Source organism: Saccopteryx bilineata, chromosome X (assembly GCF_036850765.1).
Source record: "Saccopteryx bilineata isolate mSacBil1 chromosome X, mSacBil1_pri_phased_curated, whole genome shotgun sequence".
Classification (NCBI taxonomy): domain Eukaryota; kingdom Metazoa; phylum Chordata; class Mammalia; order Chiroptera; family Emballonuridae; genus Saccopteryx; species Saccopteryx bilineata.
Window position 1 is genome coordinate 34,875,180 of NC_089502.1, and position 24,298 is coordinate 34,899,477.

General features: G+C 34.2%; 1 protein-coding gene and 1 non-coding gene across 3 annotated transcripts in view; both read left to right on the forward strand.

The window, feature by feature from the left end:
- The window catches only part of LRCH2 (leucine rich repeats and calponin homology domain containing 2), a 119,038-nt gene extending 97,351 nt beyond the window's left edge, over nucleotides 1-21,687 (forward strand). The window contains exons 14-20 of one of the 2 annotated variants that reach the window (XM_066249970.1): nucleotides 5,957-6,001; nucleotides 8,019-8,069; nucleotides 10,931-10,988; nucleotides 11,753-11,865; nucleotides 12,045-12,182; nucleotides 12,315-12,392; nucleotides 18,775-21,687. In XM_066249970.1, coding sequence (XP_066106067.1) covers nucleotides 5,957-6,001; nucleotides 8,019-8,069; nucleotides 10,931-10,988; nucleotides 11,753-11,865; nucleotides 12,045-12,182; nucleotides 12,315-12,392; nucleotides 18,775-18,894 — 603 coding nt within the window. In that variant the 3' untranslated portion in view covers nucleotides 18,895-21,687. The remainder of the gene's footprint in view (nucleotides 1-5,956; nucleotides 6,002-8,018; nucleotides 8,070-10,930; nucleotides 10,989-11,752; nucleotides 11,866-12,044; nucleotides 12,183-12,314; nucleotides 12,393-18,774) is intronic. The other variant, XM_066249971.1, reaches the window with a different exon arrangement.
- LOC136318046 (small nucleolar RNA SNORA35) lies at nucleotides 8,388-8,516 on the forward strand. The gene has a single exon (XR_010728012.1). It is a non-coding gene; the product is annotated as a small nucleolar RNA SNORA35 (small nucleolar RNA).
- Nucleotides 21,688-24,298: the final 2,611 nt, after the last annotated feature.

Consider the following 24,298-nt stretch of genomic DNA (forward strand, 5'->3'; position numbering starts at 1 on the left):
GACTGGTGTGGGGGAAATTTTAGTACTTTTAACTAATAAAAGACTAATATTTATTTAATCCACTGGTATAGTAAAAGCATACGAAGTCTAGCAAAACACTTGTGTAGCACCTACTAAGCACTAGGCACTGTTTAAGTGATTTAAAAATATCAACTCATGTAATATTTTTAACAACTCTATGCAGTAAATACAATTATTATTATTATTTTTATTTTACAGATGGGGAAATTGAGGCACAGAGAGGCAAAGTAATATGCTTCAGGTCCCTTAGCTAATAAGCATCGGAATCATGATTTGAACACATGTTTAGTTATTGTAGATAGCCTGATATCAAATGAACAGTTTCAAATCAATAGTTTTATTGTTTTTAAATATTTTACAGTAATTCAGGTAAACCTCCCAATAAAGTCTTAATAGAGGCCCTAATGACCCTTTAAAAATAATTTAATAGCAGCATTTGTTGATAAATATTTTATTTATGATTTAAACATGTTTTATAATATTGTTATTTTATAAGTTGCTAAGAGATCAAATGAAATAATCTTTGGGGTTTCCATGACATAATGTTAATTTCTCAACAAATGTTGATTTCTATTTAATAAATAAGTGCAAAGGTCAGCTTCAATCACTAGGAAACGTTTTAAGGATATATGTAGTTCTCCTCAGTAGTCAGAAGATGTCAGTGTTAGGACATTTTTAAAAATGAATGTCAACAACTTTTTCTTAAAATGTTAAAAAAGTATAAAGTTGAGATACTGCTTTCTAAATTAAATACAAATTATTACTCAGAGTTTCCAATATTTTCATGATTAAAACATCATCTATTTCTATGAAGTGTCTTTCTTTCAAAATTAAAATTTCTCTTAATTACCTATCTCCTGAGAATCAAAAAGATTATTCATAAGATAAATTACTGAACTAAATCTGGATTTATAGTTAATTAAATATTAAAATATAATACTGTCGAGACATATCAAATTATCACTGAGTTTGCTCAGGGATGGCGTCTTTTGCTTTGCTGTGTCAAGAAACATGCAGAGCCTTTGTGCAACTTTATCCTAATGCATATAAATCACTGAGCCATGGGATTTCTTTGTTATATGGTAAATTATTTATGGTGATGTTTATTCAGTATATTTACTGAGATTTCTATGTGTGTTTGTCTCTATTATTTCTTATTAGTTGCCAAGACTAATTTTGAGTAGTATGTTTTGCAGGGAAGTCCCTAAAAGTAAGTGAAAAATAATCAACATATTTGCCAGATTATGTGAGCAAGAAGATAAATTGGGTCAGATTATATGAGTAAATAAATGACTGTAGGAGAGTTACATTAACTCGTTCAGATTCTCTGGCCACTGTTATGGACTACTCTATAAGTAAAATTTAAAATCCTGTTGCCATAATAAAATCACTGCATTTCTCAAGGTAGAGCTATTCTAGGAAATACATTACTTTATTAAAAATATTTTACATAAATATATTCATATTATTTTAATAAGATATATATAAAATATGAAAATCTGACCTTCTTGATAAGTTATTTTAATGTAAATTAGTAGATTTAATTTCTTATAAGAATGATAACATGAATTTCTGAATGCATTTGATGATTTCTAAACCAAAATGTTAAAGAACATTAGAATAACCATACTTAGGTACTTTTAAATATTGATTTATTGAAATGCCATATATGTTTGCCTTGTAGTATATATCATGACTATTGTGATAAAACCTTATAGTGACTCATAAAATACATATCTGATTTCATAAATGTAGTACAATGTTTTAATTTAAAGGCTAACCCCTAAGATAAATATTTTTATATGTGTTTGTTTATTTATTTATTTATGATTATAGTTTATTTTATACTGGAATAAGGAAGCCAATTGGGTTTGTTAAATAACCTGACTTGTTCTGAGCGATAGTTTGCTTACAGTTTAGTCTTTTTTATGAAATTAATGTTAGCTTCAGAGATGAATTGACATCTGTTTCTAAACAAGCCTTTATTGTGTTAAATTTTGATATAATAAAACTTCAGTTACTAAGATTAGTATTAACTGAGGACAGCCAAGTTGAATTAGTAAAATGTTAGACTTATGGACTATTTTCAAATCCATGTATTATATATAGTAACTTTTGGGTTTTAGGACCCTTAAATATGTGTAGTAATACAAACTAAGTAGTATCTTTCTATGTTTTCATGTATAATGGATATTTTTAATTAGAATAATAGTAAAGTAACAATAATACAAGTGTCATTATTTAAGATTTTGACTTCATCATTCTGTTTCTTTCCTTTATCAATTATCCGCTCACTCTTCTAATGTTCTCTTTATCTCTTTACCTTCCATCTTATAAATGAGCTCAGGTCTCCACCAGTCTTCCAGATTCTCCTTTCAACTGTTGCTTTATCTCTTTGTTTTCTTTTAGGACCAAACTTGTCATTTCTAGGTCTCTACATTCTCATCATTCTTAACCCCTGCAGTCTGGCTTTCACCTCCATTTCTGCTTTGAAACAGCCCCTCACAGGAGCTTCACCTAAGCCTTCCAACAGCAAAATCTTGATTTCTACTTTATATTTTTCTTCCCTGATTTGTATCTTTTCCTTTTGATGTTCTTATCTAACCTTTCTTCTGACTTGTCTTCTGCTTACTCTGTAGGGTCTCATCCTCTTTTTTTTTTTTTTGTATTTTTTTTTTTGTATTTTTCCAAAGCTGGAAATGGGGAAAGACAGACAGACTCCCGCATGCACCCGACCGGGATCCACCCAGCACTCCCACCAGAGGGCGACGCTCTGCCCACCAGGGGGCGATGCTCTGCCCCTCCGGGGCATCGCTCTGTTGTGACCAGAGCCACTCTAGCGCCTGGGGCAGAGGCCAAAGAGCCATCCCCAGCGCCCAGGCCATCTTTGCTCCAATGGAGCCTCGGCTGCGGGAGGGGAAGAGAGAGACAGAGAGGAAGGAGAGGGGGAGGGGTGGAGAAGCAGATGGGCGCCTCTCCTGTGTGCCGTGGCCGGGAATCAAACCCAGGACCCCTTGCACGCCAGGCCGACGTGGGTCTCATCCTCTTTTGATTACCCTAAAAACACTCTCTGAAACTTTTATGACTCCTGATGTCTCTTATACTCATCTAGGTCTGAATTTATATCCTGTAAACTATTCTGGTCTAAAGACCTATGTTTCTAATTGGATGCCCTACATGTATTTCACATTCATTAAGCTCCCCCCTTTCCTCTCTCCCACCGTGGAACTTGTTCCTCCCTTCTCTTCTTTAGTTCTGTTAATGGTAGTAGTATCTGCTATATTGTCTAAGGTTTACACCTCAGTCTTTCTCATCTTATTCTCTCTCATTTTCCTCACTTAATTTGTTCACCAGGATGTTAATTAAACATCCTTTTTCCAATTCATTACCTCTTCTCTATCTTAGCTACCTCTGGCTTTTGTTGAAACCTCATTTTTCTTGTCTGGGCAATTGCAATAACTTTTTTTTTTAAAAAGTGATTAATATATAGTTGGCTGTAATAATTAATTAGTGGTCCCCCTTTCTCTAGTTTTACAGCTTTTGGAGAGATCCCTGACTTAAATTTCTTTTTTGGCTCCACATTATTAATAACATGAAGTTTGGACATATTAAAAACCTAATGGACCGTACTTGCCTACTTCTCTAAGTTTTATTTCCTGCCATAACTCATTGCCCTCACTAGCCAGTTACCCTGTTTTCTGCAGAGTTTGAACTTTTTATTCCTATTATTCTCTTTCTGGGAATCTGCATTAGCCCTTTCATTTCTGGCAAATGCAGGATTTAGAGATACCAGTATGCTTAGAACAGCACTTGCTACAGAGTATGCACTTAATAAATTCAGCTTATTATTCACTCAAATATCATTTTGTTTTGTTTTGAGTTTCTTTTGTACCAGTCATCTACTATTGGGTGTTCATTCTCAACTAGATTACGAAAACATTTAACAAAGCTCAGGGGTGCATGACAAAGAAGGTCATGGTCAGGAATTCAGACTGTGCCTTTCACACTGGGCCCTCCTCAGTGATACTTGTGCAGATGCTCACTGTTGAGTTCCTGGTAAGAAAAGCAGTAATGGAAAAACATGTAATCTCTCAGTACAATAAAAAACTCCAGTGATGCTCCTTTTCTTCACATTGACATACTTTTTATAATGCCAATTGATAGTAACCTTTTAAAAATGCTTCAACAATGTCTTTAGGGGTAAAACTCAGCATGTTTCCAGTTTGGCAGTTCCCTTGTTTTGACATCCATGAGTTTCTTCGGCTTTGCTGCTATGACTGACGCCATATTTAAGTCCTGTTGCCTGCTGTCCAAAAGTCACCTTTTTTTTCTGAAGTAGAATTGAACCAAGAATAAGTCACATAAGCGGGTATTATTCCTAAGGATAACAAATAGCTTCATTCTCACATGCAAACTCCATTCACTGGTAGTTTGAAGCATTGGATTGAAAGCATATTGAAGCTATCTCTGGGATCAGCTGGAAAGAGTTCCCTGATAGATTAGTGATAATTGTCTTAAATCACAGGAGAGACAGTAGAGGAATTTAAGTTTTCAATTTGTAATCCCTAATACTGCTCAGCGCTCAGCTGTGGTTGAGCTACTAAGTAGTTTATCTAAGCTTTATTTAAGAAAAAGATGCATAAGTAAATTGGGGTCATTAAATAGAATCTTGAATGCCAGACCAAGTAATTTGGACGTAATCCAGAAGTTAGTAGCTTTTTCAACAGGAGAGGCATGAGTTGCAAGTAGTGTTCGGAGGTTAATCTGCCACTGATTTGCAAGATTTTTGGGAAGGAATCATTAGTAAGAACTCCAGTTGTTGTCATACTGTATTTCCTTGATGCTAAGAAACACTAGCATTTTTTCTTTTTTTCTTTTTTTTCTGAAGTTGGAAACGGGGAGGCAGACAGACTCCCGCATGCTCCCGACCGGGATCCACCTGGCATGCCCACCAGGGGGCGATGCTCTGCCCATCTGGGGCTTTGCTCTGTTGCGACCAGAGCCATTCTAGCGCCTGAGGCAGAGGCCATAGAGCCATCCTCAGCGCCCGGGCTAACTTTGCTTCAATGGAACCTTGGCTGCGGGAGAGGAAGAGAGAGACAGAGAGGAAGGAGAGGGGGAGGGGTGGAGAAGCAGATGGGCACTTCTCCTGTGTGCCCTGGCCGGGAATCGAACCCGGGACTCCTGCACGCCAGGCCGACGCTCTACCACTGAGCCAACCGGCCAGGGCAGCATTTTTTCTTTATATTGACCATTTTACCTTTGTGTTTCAGTATAAAATGAAGGTAATAGTATTTACCTCAGAGTTGTTATGAAGATTAAATGGATTAAAGCATGTAACACACTGCAATCAGTGCCTGGTGTATAAGTAAGTGCTAGCATAGTGTTAGCTATTACCACTATTACTATTATTGTATAGTCAGTAGATACATTTAAAGTAGTGGGTTTTTGTTTTGTTTTGTTTTACCTGAAATCAGTAGGTCTCTTATCAATAGATGACTTTTTTTAATGCTGCGATTACAGACCAAGTATGAAATAATGGGGGCCTAGGATGGAGTGATTGTTGTGAGACTTCAGAAGTAAGTCTGAGGTAGCAAAAACAAGTGACTTGATGACATACCGGATTAAGAAAAAGGGGGATTTAAGGCAACCTTCAGATTGCAAAACTGAAAAAATGGCAAATGGATTAGTTTAGGGAGGAATTGTTACTTGATATATGGAAAGCACTTAAAACAATGGCTTGTACAATGAAAGTACTGTATGTGTTAGCTATTCATAAGTAGTAGGACTATTTAAACTGGTTATGTGATTATCAGTTAGTATCAGGTAATTTCATAAAAATACCAAAATATGAGTAAAATTCGCATATAACTTACTGGTACAGAATTTATATGTTCAAGAAAAAAATAAAGTATATGTCTTAAATATTTTTCAGTATAAATCATCAAGGAAGAGTTCAAGTGGCAATGAAAACGAAGAGGTGAGAAAAGAGTGTGATATTACCAAATACTTAAAATATTTACTTTTCATATGTAGTTGGTTCAATCAGTAAAATTTAATCCATCTTTCAGTGTCTGTGTTATTGGTTTAATGCTTGGGTTTTCTCCAATGATAAGAACTGAGCATCATCATATAATTACTAATTTAGACATGTAATTTCTCTGTCCTTAATTTACAACAGAATTTCTAATAGTTCAGTTTTAGAATTTTAACATTCATCTTGATATTGTAATTCATGAATTTAAATTTTTACATTTTTTTCATTTTCTGTCTTCTTAAATCAACCTGGTGGTTAATTGAGATTTATTTGGAGTTTATTCATTGTTTCCCACAAATTCTGTATACTGTTTTAACATTGGAAATTAGGTTTGCACGGTTTATATGTTACTATAAATTTTTTTTTTACTTCACCATTTTAGCCTAATCAGCAGCCTAGAAATTTTCAAATGATAGTCTCAACACAATAAATAAATAAGCTTTGTGTATTTTGTTTGGGGGCATTGGTAGTTAATTTGATGTTGGTTCTTGGCAGGGCTTCTGAAAACTCCTTTAATTTTAAGAAATGGAATCACACAGAAATCGTTTGCTGAACCCTGTGCTAGTGGTTCAGCTTGGCTGCACTCTCTGCCCTTTTGTATTTTATATGTACTTTGGTCCTGCCTGTTTCAATATCTAATCGGTTACCAAGACCTACTTTTTTTTTTTGACACTAAAATATTTTGAATACATTCACCACCTGCATATCTGCTCTTTCTGCCCTGGCACAGGCCCTGTTTGTTTCTTGCCTGTACCACTTCAGTAGCATCTTTGCTCATCACTCCCTTTCTCCAGTCTGTTCTCCCTGCAGCCGCAGTGATTGTTTCAAAAGACACATATACGATCAGGCTTCAACATCTCCCTGTCACTTAGAGGGTAAATTCTAAGTCCTTAGTTAAGTCCCTGCTTACCATATGAGCCTCAACTCCGGAAACACCCTCCTTTCCTGGTACTCTCCAGCAAGAGAACTTTGCAAAGGTTTTCTGCACCTTCACTAATTGCTTCTGTGTATCTTGGAATGCTGTTTGTTCCCTTCTTTTTCAGCTAAACACCTACTCAGTTTTTCTAATTTTTCAGGAAACTTGCCTTTCTCAACTGCCACCATCATCTCTCCAAGTGCCTGATATCTGTGCTTTATAATATGCCATTTAAACCTCTTATCGTTTTACTGAGAAGGTTGTATTACCTGTATAAATTAATTTCCCTCTAGACTGTGAGATCCTTGAATGGATAACGTTTTTACTAAATTTTAGTATTTCTGACATCTAGCACAGTGTCTGGCAAACAGTAGGTAGTCAGTAATCATTTGCTGAATAGTGAATAAATCTCCTGTGTGGTATGCATATTCACGATTAAGTGTTAAAATTTTTGTATTTGGTTGGTAGTAGTCATTCAAAAAACACAGACTGCTGAATATTATTTTATGCAGTTAAATTTTTGTAATTATCTAAGCTGGGGTACACATGATTTTGCAGGTAAATGTTTTTATTTGGAGTGATGGAATTTCTACACACCTCTTTGTACCTGCCTCACATTGTAACATGTCGTCTTTTCCCATGAGAAATTAATCTTAACATATGGCTCTTTTCTAAGAAATAAGAAAAAGTTTTTTCTTTGGTGACATTGAAAGGAAATGAATTTAAAGGAAAATATTTGAGATGAGTAGATAGTACCTCTAAAATGTTTAAGAGTTTATGAATCATCTGCAGAGCTTATTGGAATACAGATTTTAATGAAATAGGTCTGGGGTGAGTCCCGAGAGTCTGCCTTTCCAACACGTTCCCAGAGGGTGCTGACGTGGCTGGTTCACAGACCACACTTGGAGTAGCAAGGTGGTAAATGATATTTTCTGGATTCCTTCTTTAGCAATTGATCAAAACCAACTTTTAGGGTTTTTTTTAATACGTCTAAAATCATCATTCATGTTTTAATTTCATCTTTCATTTTTTATTTTATTTTAGCAAGACAGTGATAATGCTAATATGTCACCACAATCTCCAGTATCATCTGAGGTACAAGTTCTGTTTTAATATGTATACATAGTTTCTTTCTTGTCTCTTCTCTCTAACCTTGTCTTTTTCTTAATGTAATTTATTCACCCATATTTAGAAAGCCACATATATTAATTTGTACAAACCTAGCCTATAAAAATGTTAAGAACACCACCAGCTTGTCGTGTAAATATTCATAAGTATAGCTATTCATTGACAAATGCCTATAGATCACAGAAAAGCATTCAATTTATATAATTTTATGTTGTATACTTAATACATTTTTGAAATAAATGATAGAAACAGCTTTAAAATTTTAAATTTGAAAACAAAGTACTTCAGCATTGTGCAAAGACCTTTGGTTTTTCTCATAATCAATTAGGTCTGAAAGCAATGCAAGAGAAACTTCCTTTTTCCACGAGAAACATCCCTGCAGTGGGTTGTTCCTATCGACAGGAGGGTACACATTTTCTAACGCCTCAGACTGGGGGGTAGGCATGGGCAGAAGGGGTAAATGAGAGTTTATGAAATCTCAGCCAAATACTGTAGTGGTTTGAATGATAAATTCTTCTAATTGAGTTAAACCTATTGCTTTAAAACAAAAGATACATTTGAAAAATTCTAGACAGTATCTCTTCTATTTCATACTTCCTTATTTAATGTTCTAAAAGTATATTGGCATTAGTAAATAACTGATGATGCATTAATTTGGTGAATTCAGGAATTTGTCTAAATGTTTGGATGATTCAAATTTACCATATAACTTTGGTTAATTAGGTGGTATTTCATTTTACATAGTGTTAAGTATTTTTTTTATTTATTGCGTTTACATAGATTCTAGTGTCTCCTCGAACACATCCCCCCTCCCCCATATTCCCCTCAACATCTCCCTTATACCCCTCCCACTAGCTCCCTCCCCCCTTCCCTTCAGGTTTAATTTCATTCCTCAATTCACATTGTTCCTTGGATTCCTCAAATGAGTGAGATCATATCATAATGTTAAATATTTTTAAAAGCTAGGATTATTTGTTGTTTTGGATGAGTTGCACAGTAAAACTTTTAAATAAACTTAGGCATTCTATAAGCACATTTTAAAATTATTTATACAGCAGGTAAAGTGGTTTGCATTCTTTTTAAAAAATAATTAAAGGTATCCTAAAATTAGTCTTTGTTATATGCTTTTGTAAGTCTTTTACTTTCATGTACAACAAATGTAATCATATAACTGACTGCTTATTTGCCTAAATGCTTTGCAATTTCATAATCAATGCTCCCAGGGAGAGTATTAGTGCCATTTTCTCAAGTCAATTATATTGCTTCTATAATACATTTTGCTTGCACTTGCTTAAGTAAAATTTTTGTCTGGGAATTCATGACATTTTAAACCAGAAGAATGAAGACAAACCGAGGCTTGTGGATATATAGTTTGGTGAACACGTGCTTTGGTAGCTCAGCTAACATTCAGCTTGAATTGTATACACATATTAATCAGCAGAAAATTCAGAAAATCAACAGAATTCTGATTGCTTCAATTTCATCTGTGAAAGGAAAATAACAAAAAAATATATTGGTTTGGTACTTTACTACTAACAAAGGCTTACCTGTACATTTGAACCTAAGATCAATCCCATGAACTGGGTATTACCATCATCATTTTATAGCTGAAGAGATGGATAACTTTGCCCAAAGACCTCAGTCAATAAATGGTAAAGAAATTACTGAAACCCAGACTCTATGCACTTCACTTTATAGTTTTTGTACAGATTAAATAAGATGCTGCTAAAATTACATTATCTTCCCACTTTACAAAGTGCTTTCTTTTAGTTACCTCAGTTAATCTTTACAATACTCCATTTTAAAGATGGAGAAATAGTCACAGAGAAATTAAATGTTTTGCTTAAGACTTAGACTGAGCTTTCTGACTGCAAGTTCAGATTTTTCAAAATATACCACAATTCTTTTCACAGCATATAACTGTGTGAAAGCACTTTCAAGCAATGTACATTCAAATAGAAGACACAATAATTTACCACCTATCATTCTATAACTCCTATTATTAGTATGAATGTGTAGATTTGCCTCATATTATCTATTAAGTCAAGTCCATGGTAGATACTGAGTAAATGTTGCTAATCTCACTTATCTTTTCATTGACTTTTTTTTTTTTTTTTCCTTTTTCTGAAGCTGGAAACAGGGAGAGACAGTCAGACAGACTCCCGCATGCGCCCGACCGGGATCCACCCGGCACGCCCACCAGGGGCGACGCTCTGCCCACCAGGGGGCGATGCTCTGCCCATCCTGGGCGTCGCCATGTTGCGACCAGAGCCACTCTAGCGCCTGGGGCAGAGGCCACAGAGCCATCCCCAGCGCCCGGGCCATCTTTGCTCCAATGGAGCCTTGGCTGCGGGAGGGGAAGAGAGAGACAGAGAGGAAAGCGCGGCGGAGGGGTGGAGAAGCAAATGGGCGCTTCTCCTGTGTGCCCTGGCCGGGAATCGAACCCGGGTCCTCCGCACGCTAGGCCGACGCTCTACCGCTGAGCCAACCGGCCAGGGCCTTCATTGACTTTTTCTTCACTTTGAGGGAGACTTTAATTTTATTAACTCAAAATTAATATCTATTTTATGTGCTTTAATACTTTTACTTTTAATTTTACTTATACTATGAGAGAGTATTTAAGTATTTAAAGGCTTATGTAATTAGGTTAATTCACAAATATTTATATACTTTTTAAAAGTGAAATTATCAGTTTAAATTGAAATGCATTTTACTACTCTGCTTCACTAATCATGGAAAAAATAAATACTTCTCAAGATTGGAATAGATTGAATAACTACCTTAATTACTTTGAAAGAAAAGAGGTTTTATTTGTTTTCTGTTTTTAGGAATATGATAGAACTGATGGTTTTTCACATGGTCCTTTTGGCTTGAAGCCTAGATCAGGTAAATATATATTTTGCAAATACAATGAATTGGTTATATGAAATTAGAGTTTCTGAACTTAAATGGGATTTGATTCCCATATAGTTTTAAGTACACATAGATTCTTTCCCCTCTCCTAAAAGTAATTTACTCTTAACCTTATTTGTCTTTTCAATTCCCGTTCCCCATTTCTTTCTTCCTCTTCACCTTCAAGCTCCTGAAACCTCAGCTTTTTGCCTTAGATATACTGCAGTCTTATTTCTACTCCACTGTGACTGCTATTAGAATGACCACTCTGCCAGCAGACCAAACACTGTTTGAAATTATAGCACTCCATTATATTGTGGTTTTAAAAAGGGATCTTTTCGCATTTGGCAAACCCAAAAGAAAATGGATCCATTTTACTGGCAAGGTATTGAATTACAGTTTTTATTCCTGAATAACTGTATTGACCTTCAAAAATAACTTCCTTTTTCTTTAAAGATTATAAAGGCTGATTTATGTTTAATAATTTTTAACCTGGATCATAAGTTTCTAAAAACATATGCTTAAATAAGAACATATATAGGTGGTAGAAATTGTTACTCTTGTCTTCCCTGTTGCTTTCAATTATGCAGATAAGTAGATTCCAATTATATTCTGTAAAATATGTTTAAAATGTACTAATAAGTAGTCATGTTTTATGTAATTTTGTATTGATTCTTTTTAATCATGCCTCTTTCCCTACCGATGGTGGATCCTTCTTATTGACTTTGTAATAAGCTAGGAAATTTCTGTTTTTATAGCTTTTAGCCGCTCACCTCGCCAGGAATATGGGTCAGCGGATCCTGGATTTACAATGAGAAGAAAGATGGAACATTTACGGGAAGAACGAGAGCAAATACGACAACTTCGCAATGTAAGCCAAATTGACGTTTCAGATCTGCTTTGTTGAAATGGGTTTAACTTGGAACATTAATAGTGTATATAGATTTTATTTTCAATGCTCTTTGAAAATATGGGTTATATAATGACTTGAAATATAAATATATAACATTGATAGAGAATATCTGTGATTTGTAACCTGTTTCTTTATAGAATCTTGAATCCAAGTTAAAAGTAATTTTGCCTGATGACATTGGAGCTGCACTGATGGATGGGGTTGTTCTTTGCCATTTAGCCAATCATATAAGGCCACGCTCTGTAGCTAGTATTCATGTGCCGTCACCAGCAGTGGTAAGTTGTGTCTACAATTTATAAAGTCTCTAAAGGAAGATAAGCCTCTTGAAACTATTTTAAATAATACCAATTTTGATTAACTTCTGTATAATTATGCCTGAAAATATACCTTTTTTTCTTACTTTACAGCCTAAATTGAGCATGGCAAAATGTCGAAGAAATGTAGAAAATTTTCTTGATGCTTGTAAAAAGTTGGGTGTTTCACAGGTAACTGTTATTTTTCTAACAAAATAATCATTTAAATATTAACATTACATGCATACTGAGGTTCTTCTTTACAACAGGAATGAATAATGCTTTTTGAACATGAAAATGATTACCTTCCATTGGTACCTTTTACTGAGTTCCACCTTTAACTTTGAATTTTTTTTAATTAAGTGAGAGGAGGGGAGATAGACTCCCACATGTGTTTCTACGGGGATCCACCCGGCAACCCCCATCTGGGGCTGATGGTCAAATCAACCCAGTTATCCTCAGTGCAAAGGCCGATGCTCGAAACATTGGAGCCACTGGCTGTAAGAGGGGAAGAAGGAGAGGAGGGAGAGAAGGAGGGGAAGAGAAACAGTCGCTTCTCCTGTGTGCCCTGACCGGGATACAACCTGGGACATCCGTATGCCAGGCCAAAGTTTTATCCACTGAGCAAACTGGCCAGGGCTTTTAGTGAATGTTTTTAGGCTTCTTTGAAAATCATTTAGAAAACAATCACATTTTGGGGACAATTTATTCACCGTATACATCATTGAATAAATAAACCTTAATAGCCATATTACAACTTGATTTTGGTCATTGCTGCTGTCATTTTTCCTGATGGAGGACATTTAGACTCCTTTATATAGTAAATCTATGGACAGACTCTGACTGGAAAATTTACATTATATATGAACAGTGTTTTAAAGTTTATTTAAAATACCTAATTGGAAATCTTAAGTAACATATGATAGTTTCTCACTGGACAAACTTTGAAATTTTTAGGAATTGGCTTATTTTTCATGTAAAAGTTGCAATAATATAAAATTAACAATTAAAGCTGTGTTGTAAATATATATTGAAAGTGAATCATCAAAATATTGTATTTTGGAAAACATGATAAACCTTATGTCAACATGACTGACTTTTGAGAGGACATGACATTATTAGCAGATCACAATCTAGTTGTGTTTTTAAAAATTTAATTAAGGTGTATGATGTGTTTGATCTGATACATTTATGTGAGTTGGGCTTGTTAAGCTCTTTTTCCAACAGCATCATAAAAATCTGGTCTGCAGATTACACTTTAATTTCTTTGCTCAAGTGAATAAATATTATATATATAAAGAGAGAATCATTTGAATTACTGTGTAACTTGGAAACTTTATGCTGTACTCTTCTAATTATCTCTTCTCTAAGGTTGACATGATGTTTTAAAATTTAATTCTTAATTATTTTTATGTTCTTTCTTTTTTGTACCCTCAATTGCTTAGTGAATAAATAGAAAAATTAAGGTTTTTCCTCCCTAATAATACTGTGTCATTTACATTTTTCTGTTTTACCATTTTTGTTTTAAGAATTTTCTTGGGGGGGAGTTCTCACTAAATATTTAGTAATAAATGTATGTTTTATAGATGAGGAAACTGAGGCAGAGAGGTTAGGGTACTTAACCAAGGTCACACCTATAGTAAATAGTGGTTATGTTGCAAACCTAGGTAGTCTTAAGTCCAAATCCCACCTTTTTTTGTGACAGAGACAGAGAGAGACAGAGAAAGGGACAGATAGGGACAGACAGACAGGAAGGGAGAGATATGAGAAGCATCAATTCTTCGTTGCGGCACCTTAGTTGTTCATTGATTGCTCTCTCATATGTGCCTTAACCAGGGGGCTACAGCAGACCAAGTGACCTCTTGATTAAGCCAGTGACCTTAGGCTCAAGTTGGTGAGCCTTGCTCAAACCAGATGAGCCCGCGCTCAAGCTGGTGACCTTGGGGTCTCAAACCTGGGTCCTCCACATCCCAGTCTGACGCTCTATCCACTGTGCCACCACCTAGTCAGGCCAGAAACACCTACTTAATTTGGATATTTTATTCTTTTACATGAAAAAAAAGACAGCCCAACATACCCCACATGCCTTTGTGATGCATTAGGTTAGGAGGGTAAATGGGAACGTCTTACAAAAAGCTATTCTCCTTAGCATACTCTTGTCTTCTCTCTTCAGCTTGCTCTAGGGCAGTGTTTGTGCCCTACCCATCCTCAACATAAAAAGGAGAGGCTATGGACAGTAACTCTCATTTTCTAAATTCTTTAGCTACTGGCAGTGAGGGAAAGTTTTATCCTTAGCTTTAATTTGTTATTTTATGACTTATTTGGTTTAATTGACATACAATAAAGTGCATATGTGTAAAATGTATGAGTTGATAAGTTTTGACATATGCATACAACATGAGAACTTTACCAAAGTCAAGATAATGAACATGTACATTATCCCCAAAAGTTTCCTTGTGGTTTTTTACAATTCTTCCTTCCCGCAAGCAACCACTAATCTGCTATTATTGCAGTTTAGTTTGCATTTTCTATCTAAGGTAGTCTGTAAATTGAATGATATAGTTATATATGAATTTTTCTGGCTTTGTCCACTCAGTATAATTATTTTAAGAGTACATGTTGCATGTATAAATAGATTGTTCCTTTTTATTGATGAGTTGTATTTCATTTTGTGAATATGCCAGTTTGTTGGTACATTGACTTGTTGATGGCCATTTCAGTTGTTTCTAGTTTTAGGGATTAATACAAATAAGGCATCTATGAACATTTATGTTAGATGTATGCTTTCTTTAATTTTAGGTAAATACCTAGGAACCTAGGATTGTAATGACTGAAATATATGGTAGTTGTATGCTTAACATTATAAGAAAGTACAATATATAAAGAACCCATAAGCCCCAACACTAAGCAAACAATCCAATTCAAAAATGGGCAGAAGACCTGAACAGATACTTCTCCCAAAAAGACGAATAGCCCTGGGTGATGGTACCATGAATAGAGCATTGTCCTGGAGCACTGATGTCACTAGCTTGATCCCAATGGCACTGGCTCCACTCTAAGATTTACAGTTCAAGCCTGGTAAGGGCTGTTCCCCTGAGGTTGGCAATTTAAGCTTCGGTTGGGACACATATGAGAGCAAACGATGGCACAACTAAGTGGAAAAACAAGTTGATATCTCTCTCTCTTTTTCTTCCCCTCAAAAAATAAAAAAAAGAAAGAAAGAAAGAGAAAAAGACATACAGATGGCCAACAGATATATGAAAAGATATTCAAATTTACTGGCTATTAGTAACATGCAATCAAAACTATAACGAGATACCACCTCACACCTGTTAGAATGACTGTTATCAACAAGACAGTAATAAGTGTTGGAGAGGTTGGAGAGAAAAAGCAACCCTTATTCCCTGCTGATGGGAATGTAAACTGGCATAGCCACTATGTAAAACAGTATGGCAGCTTCTCCAAAAATTAAGAATAGAGTTTCCATATGACCCAGCAACCCCTCTACTGGTTATCTACCTAAAAAATTCAAAAGCATTTGTATGCAAGGACACATGCACCCCCATGTTCATCACAGCATTATTCACAGCGGCCAAGACATGAAACAACCAAAGTGTCCTTCCGTAAATGATTAAAGATGTGGTAAGTATATATGACAGAATACTACTCAGTCATAAGAAAATAAAAATACTGCTATTTGTAACAACATGGATATTAAGAATATGCTAAGCAAAATAAGTCAGAAAAAGTCAAGAACCTTTTGATTTTACTCATATGTGGGATATGAAACTGAAAGCAACTAGTGAACGAAGAAGGAAAATAAAACTCAGACACAGACAACAGTATGACAGTTATCAGAGGGCATAGGCATTGGGGATAGTAGACGGTAAAGGGGGTCAAATTTATGGCGGCAGAATATTTGACTTTGGATGGTGTATACAAATGCAATATACAGATGATATAGAATTGTTCACATGAAACCTATATAATTTTATTAACTGATGTCACCCCAATAAATTTAATTTAAAAAGAAAACACTCAACTCTTTCCTAAAGTGGCCATATCATTTAACATTTCCTACTAGTAGTGTATAAGAGTTTCAGTTTCTTCATATCCTCAACAAGTCAATATGGCCAGAGTTTTTTGTTTTTTCTTTTCTCCTTCATTGTAATAGGTATGTACAGGTTTGCCAGTATGGTTTTACTTTGCATTTGCCTAAAGACTAATTATATTGATCAAGATTCCAAGAGCTTGTTTGCCATTTGTATGAATTTTTTAATGAAGTATCTATTCTAATCTTTTGTCAATTTTTTGATTGAGTTTTCTTATCATTGAGTTTGAGATTTCTTCATAAATTATGTACAGAATTTTTTCTCAAATGTATGATCTACAAAGATTGTCTCCCAGTCTTTGGCTTGACTTTTCATTCTTATTGTAGTATCTTTCAAAGAGCAGTTTTACGTGTTTGTTTTTTAATGTAAAATTGTTCATGGTGTCAAACTAACAAAATCTTTGCATAAATCAATTTCACAAAGATGTTGCCTGTTTATTTTTAGAAGTTTTATAATCATAAGTTTTATATTTAGGTCTATGATCAAATTTCAATTTCTTTAATAGATACAGAGCTATTCTTTTTTTTATTTCTTCTTACATGAGCTTTGATATATTCTGTCTTTCAAAGAATTTGTCTATTTCATTTAGTTTGCCAAACTTATAGTTATCTATCATTTTAGTATTTACAGAATCTTTTCTTATATTACTTCTCTTATTTCTGATATTGGTAATTTGTGTATTTTCTTTTCTTTTTTCCTGATTAGTTAGAGGTTTAATGATCATTTTAAAAAAGATCTCAGTGAAATAACATTTGGTTTCATTGATTTTTTTTCTATTATTTTCTGCTTATTTTTCTATTTTCTTCTATCATCTTCATTATTTCCTTCTTTCTGTCTTGTCATTGGTTTAAAGTACTCTTTTTTACTTTCTATGGTGGAAGGTCATTAATTTGAAACCTGTTTTCTAAGATGTACTGCAGTGGTTATTTGAATAAGCAAAATATTATGAAGGCAACTAATGTTACAGTGAAAATGAAAATAAAGAAGATATTTTTGAGGACTCTTGATAAATGGGATATTACAATAGTTTCTGGTGAGTAGGTTATTGGAGTAAGGAAGAAAGAGAAGACTATAATAACTCCCAGTTTTATATACGTATTACTGACAGGTAATACAGAAAGGTACATTAATTTGGTGAGGAAGTACTTCTGTTGCGGACACATTGAGTTTGATATGTTTGTTGGACATCTATTTGGCTGTATCAAGTTCACATTTGTATCTGGAGCTCAATAGAGAAATCTTGGTGGAAATAGATTTTGAAAGTCATCAGAATGGAGAATATAATTGTTAGTATTTGGGAATAGGGATTCAATCTTGCCAAAGCTTTCACACTGGATTTTTTTTTAATTAATATGTTTCTAGATTTGTAAAACAGTGTGCTAGCCAACTAAAACATAGTTATGGACCAGATGGAGCCTGTAGCTGGTCTGTTTGCCACCTACCCTATCCATTACTAGCTTATTTTTCTAAGGTAAGCAGTGTCCCAACTGAAGCAGTCAGCTACATTGTTTCTTCAAAAATAGCTACCAATTTTTTTGATGTACATTTGCATGCAAACCTTCAGTTAACCCTTGCAGTTTTGGTAAGGCTTTGGGAATACCAAAGAGAGGATATAGTATAAAATGAGAAGAGGGTGAATGAAGACAGAACCTTAGGAAACCTTAAGATGTTAGAAGAGGAAGACAGAACCTTGGAAAACCTTAAGATGTTAGAAGAGGAAGACAGAATTTGGAAAACCTGAAGATGTTAGAAGAGGATCAGTGAAGGCTAGTGAAACCTAATGCAAAGTGGTCTGTAAACCTCTTTCTCATGGAGTTGTGAAGATCAAATGACAAATGCAATATGCTTAGAATAAGAAGCAGTTGTTAATTTTCAAATTCTAGACTATTGGAGCTAGAAGCAACACATTACTAGAAACTGGAAGGAAAGTACCCTTAAGACAAGAAAAATACGAAGTGCTACATATATCTGAAGCCATGGAAATTCAGCTGGTAGACAGAACCGGAGCTGCCAGTTCTGTACAGGATTGAACAGTTTACAAAGTCCTTCTACATACAGACTGGTCTGATTGTTTCTTACACAGTTCATCTTCAGGATGAAGAAACTGAGTCTCAAGAAATTTTAGTACTTCATATTACATGGCCCTTAGATCTCCTGGCTGGAAATTTAGTGTTCTTTCTACCTCAGCACGAGAACTTAGGAAACATTTAGCATGATCGTCTCTCTTAAAATATTTGTTTAGGTGGATCAGATCGACCTCAGATCAAACCTGTAAAATGTAAGCCCATACTATGAAAGAATATTTTTAAAACAGACATTTTAGATTAGAATTAATTAGAATTGTGTGCTCTTTACTTGAAGTTTTATAGAAAGCATGTTTTAAAATTTTCGTTTTGACTAATTTACGGTTTAATGCACTATTTAAAAACAAATGTTTAGATATCACTTATTTTCTTTCTTAGGAAAGACTATGTTTGCCACATCATATTTTGGAAGAAAGAGGTCTTGTGAAAGTTGGTGTCACAGTTCAGGCTCTTCTTGAATTACCTACAATCAAGGCATCTCAACTTTCTACGGTTTAATGTAACATTTAAGAATCATAAGTGTATAATTTCATTTCTTTCAAGTGATTTCAAATATCTCAAATTCATGAATAAGACTGTCTAATCAAAAATAATTTTATTAGATCAAGCTGTAGTTTTTAAAAAAATTGCGTTAAATTTTGAATGGCCCAAACATACTTGGGGAAAAATGGGATTAACTTAAAAAGAGTTTTTGATAAATTCAAAATCTCTTTTTACCTAGTCATTTGATAACCTTGATTATTTTTGAAAATCAAATTGATACTAAATTTAAAATAGGATTTCAATTTAATAATTACAGTAAGTTTAATTTTTTAATATAGCATACCAGTTTAACATCTGGGTAAGGTAGTCTTTTTTTTTTTTTTACCGATTTAAACAATTCTATATTTGAGTTATTTAATACACTTATAATTCTAGTTTATACACAATTTCTTTCATCTTTGGTCTTAGTTTTCTAGAAAAACTGAGTAGAAATTATAGAACTATGACTTTATATTAAATTCTTTTAGTATTATAGGTTGTTGCCAAAATATTTTCAGTTGTACTGTAGATTGTTTACATGTGAAGTGCCTGTGTAATTGATGACTCTTATATAGTCTTAAACATTTTTACAATTTCTTTTTATGTATTAATGAAATCAGTGAAACTTTAAAATATTTTAGTAGGTTTTGTAATGTCAGTAATACGTGGGGATTTAAATGTGCCTCACATTGTGATATTTGTGGTTTTTTTATTTAGTCCATTTCAATTTTCCTTGAATTGGTTATTTCATGTTGTCAAAAAACAATATTAATATGCTTAATTTATGCTATTTAATTTTGCAAAACTTAATCATCTTTTAAAATGTATTGTTTGAAGAGTATTTTATTTCTGTATCAAAAATGTTACACAAAGCAGTAAGGTTTTTTGAGAACTAGCAAAGTAGTCAAGGACATTTTGAAAAAACTGCCAAAGTTTGAATTTTTATGACTTGACTTTCAGGAACATTACATAACTGTGCTGCCTTTAGTTATACTGAGATTCAGAGAGCAACAATTGAGAAATAGATTTTTATTCAAAATCTGGGCATTTGTGGATCCTGTAAATCGCATGATCCTCAACTAACATAATATTGAATGAAACAGAGACCATTCTATAAACATTTTCATAAGTATGCTGTTATAGAAAGCCCTTGTTTAATTTTAATAAATTTATGTTGGTAGTAGTGCAGAAATTTTTCAAAAACATTACTGTAAAGAATAACTCTGTTTCCTATAGAAAAATCTTAGCATAATTACTTTTGTAATAGCCAAGCAAGTATCATATCTTAAATATGTGATTATTTGCACTTGTTACCTCTTAAAATGGATGCAACTTATTAAAAATGTTGGTCTGGGTGTTTCAAAGGGTATGTATAAAAAAACAAAAACTATTGTGCCAAATGGTTTAATAGGGCTGATTTAGAAACAACTCTTATTTTGGGGATCAGTTCTCTGAAACCACATAATTAAGTTTTAGTTTTAGAATACAGATGTGTTTTTTACATTTCCCAAGGGTCAAATTGGAGCTTTTAAAGAATTAAAGATTCTTATGACTATATGGTTTAAATTTAAACTATTAGTAATTTGTTATTTGAAATATTTAAGCTAATAATTAGTAACTTTTTTAGTTCTAAAAAACCTTCATTGACATAATCTTCCTTGTGAAAATTTTGGTAATAAAGGGAAAAAATGGCAAATAAATACTTTAGTTAAGTGTTTTTAAACTCCTGGTCTGTGGACTGGTCCGCTAGAAATTTTGTGCTGGTCCGAGAAAGAGTTAACCACCCTGATGTTGTATAAAAATTATAGACCCAGTGATCTTACTCAAAATTGCTTATGCTCAGGGTGATTTCTGCCTTAGCAGTCCCCGAAGTAATTCTATTTTCATCGGTCCCCAAGTGTAAAAAGGTTCAAAATCACTGCTTTAGTTATTAGTTTTGATTGTAGGCATTTGATAATGTTACAAATAAAGTGACTGTTGAAAGTTAAAACAATCACTCATACTGCTTTCATGATTATCATGCCATAGGATTCCTCTTATTAATCAATCTAGATGTTAATTATTTTATAAGTATTTTTCTGTTTCATGTCATTGAAATATTAGTGAAATTATAGGCCATTTTCTTATTGCATTTCACTTAGTTGTCAAGTAATTATTACTTTAAAGAAAAAATGCACGAGAACTTCACTGTAGCATTTTTACTACAAAGCAAAATTCCACTTAGGATGCATCCATCTGAAGTCCATACCATGGCAGTTTATTTACTATAGTGCCAAAAGGCAACACCACCTCTAAGGCAGTTTCACAGCCTAGTATCCGAGGACACATTATATCAAAGCTCTGATGTATTTCTTTTAGTAGTTTTTAAATAACTGTAAAATTTTTATGGTTATATATTTACTTTATCAGTTATTGAATTAAGAATGATTATCATTATTTGAATTGGATATGTGATTTGAAGAGGGTTAAATAAACAAAAATATTGTATTAGGCCCTAAAAATGCAATAGATAGCTACTTCAGCTAAATTTTATTACTGTGTGGCACAAGAAATAAGTGATGTTGGATAAGTTAGAAATGAAATTATGAGTTGAAAATGCATTGCCATTTGTTTAATAATTATCTTTACAGAATACTAGTTTATTGACTTTTCTAACAGAATTTTTTGAAGAATTCAGAAATGTTTGTATTGGTCACAGATCTATCATGATTGATTTTTCTGATGCTTAAAAATGAATGGAACCCTAAATGTATATTACCGATGCAAACTGTGGATAAATAAAGTTGAATGAAAAAATTAGTCTGAATTTTTTTTTCTCTCTCTCCCTGTTCTTTCAGCATCACAGCATCCATTTTTTGGTAGTTATTTGATAGCTTGTGTCTGTGTTTTCTAGTATCGAAAAATATACTACTACAAGATATTCAAAGTAAGTTGTTTAAGAGTTTAGATTCTCTTATATCGTGTTATTTTTCAGTAGGTAATGTTTATTTAAAAAGCAACAATTCTCTAGGATAACTTTGCAAAATTATGTCACCTTTATTTAAGATGGACTGTTTATATAACATAAATGGCTTAATAAAAGTTAGAATAGCTCTGGCTGGTTGGCTTAGTGGACAGAGTGTCTGCCCAACATATGGACGTTCCGAGTTCAGTTCTCGGTCAAGGTGCATAAGAGAAGCGACCATCTGCTTCTCTTGCCTCCCATCTCTCTCTCTTCCACTCTGCAGCCAGTGGCTCAGTTGGTTCAAGCATTAGCCCTGGGTGCTGAGGATAGTGCAGTTGAATCAAGCATCGGCCTCAGACAGGCGTTGCTGGGTGGATCCTGGTCAGGGCACATGTACGAGTCTATCTATCTTCCCTCCTCTCAAAAAAAAAGTAGGATATGTCAAATTGTTGTTTTTTATTATAGATCTTAGTGTGAGGCATATGATTGAATTACCCATAAATTATTTGATTTTAAAAATCTTTTATTTTTAAGTTATTCTAATTTTTTAAAAAACCCATGTGCTTTATTAAACTAATTTATTCATAATTATTCTAAAAGTAGAAAGTTATTCAGATAAATATTATTAAAATAATATTGCCCTTGTTTTATAGTTATCCTAATCTCATATTTAAAGAATTACTTATGGTGTGACAGCAGAGAAATGGTGGTGTGAGAGATACTCCTGATCTCTTCCCTTGAAATTTCAACAAACTCAACAACTATACCAGAGAAAAAACCCCAGGAGCACCTGAAATATACACACACCAGATAAAGGTATGATTTGATGAAAAGGTGGGCTGAAGATAGAATCCACTCATGGAGGAAAAAAGACAAAGAACAGAGTTTTTTTCTCTTTCCTCATTGATCTGAGAGAGGGAGGCACTTTTAACATGGGTTCAGTTTCAGAGCTGGGAGAAGTAGACAGACTGAAGGGCAGAGGGTAAGGAGCTGAATTAAGACGGGTGCAAAAACAAGAGCAGGAACACAGACGTTATGGGAGTCTGCCTGCATCTTTGGACTCCATTAGCAGTTGCAGTCACTAGGCACTCACATAGCCCACAGGGTGCTACCAAGATCGGCAAGGGAATACCCATGGAGATCAGCCCACAGGGCACTGAGGCATGCTCGATCTGCCCACACAGCCCATGGAGTTTGGCCTACCTGACATGGAGGTGTGCTTGATCTGAAATTTTCTCCCTGCCCGCCTGGCTCCCAAAGCTCCAATGCTGGCTCCAGCATGCAGCCCCTGCCCTGCCCAGGACTGCACTTTGAATGGTATCAGGAAAGACCCAACTTTGTCTCCTCCAGTACCCCAAGTCCTGCATTGCTCCCTTGGTGTGGAAACAGTAGTGGTAGCAGATCCTCCACAGCTGAGTCTCCAGGTAGCTCAATCCTGTGAGAGGGAGAGGTGCTGGGTGTTTAATCCCCTGCTCTGTTGAGAGTGGGAAAACACACTGGAAGATCTGGGGTGACAATTGCTAGAGCCATAAAATAGCAAAGCCCTAAAAACAAGCCCCTCCTACCAATGCGACTGCGGCCCTGCCTACATTATGACAGTAGAACTCCACCTCTTCACAAAGGCATAGCTTATAGTACAGCGTCACCTGCTGGAAAAGGAAAATTTGCCTCTCAAAACTGAAAAGTTTATTTTTGGGGGTTTTTTTTCGCATTTTTTTCTTCTTTCTCTTTTTCCCATTTGAACTTCATTATTCTTAGCTGTTCTATTTTTTATTCTTGTTTTTTAAGAAGGTTTCATTTCTGACTTTCTCTTTTACTATTTTTTCTCTCTTCCATTTTCTTTTTTGCTTTCTGTTTATCTTTTTTTTCTTCTCATCTGAATGTCATTTTTCATAAAATTATATTTTTGTTTCATGCTTTTTCTTGTGGTATTTTGGTTGTTTTTGACTTCATTATTTCTCTTTTCTTTTTTGTCAGTTCCTGCTTCTTAGTATCTGTAATTTTTGTTTTACTTATTATTTATAGTAAAAAATATATTTTTATTTTTTCACTATATTTTGTCAATTTTTAGTTTTATTTTCTTTAGTTATCTGTTGTTAGTGTCATTAAAAACACCACTGTCAAATGCCATAAAGGAAAAATAAATCAAACATCATGAATACACAAGAGAGATGTAGCTCAGATAGATGATAAAAAAATCTCCAAAAAATAATCTCAATTACTTGGAAACCTTGGAACTAAATGACAGAGAATTAGAAAAGATAGAAGTTCTAGCCAGAATAATCAGACACGATAAAGAAATAAAAGGTATCCATATCAGAAAAGAAGAAGTAAAGGTTTCACTTTTTGCAGATATGATCCTATACATCAAAAACCCCAAAGACTCCACAAAAAGATTACTAGAAACAATAAACCAGTAGAGTAAGGTTGCAGGAT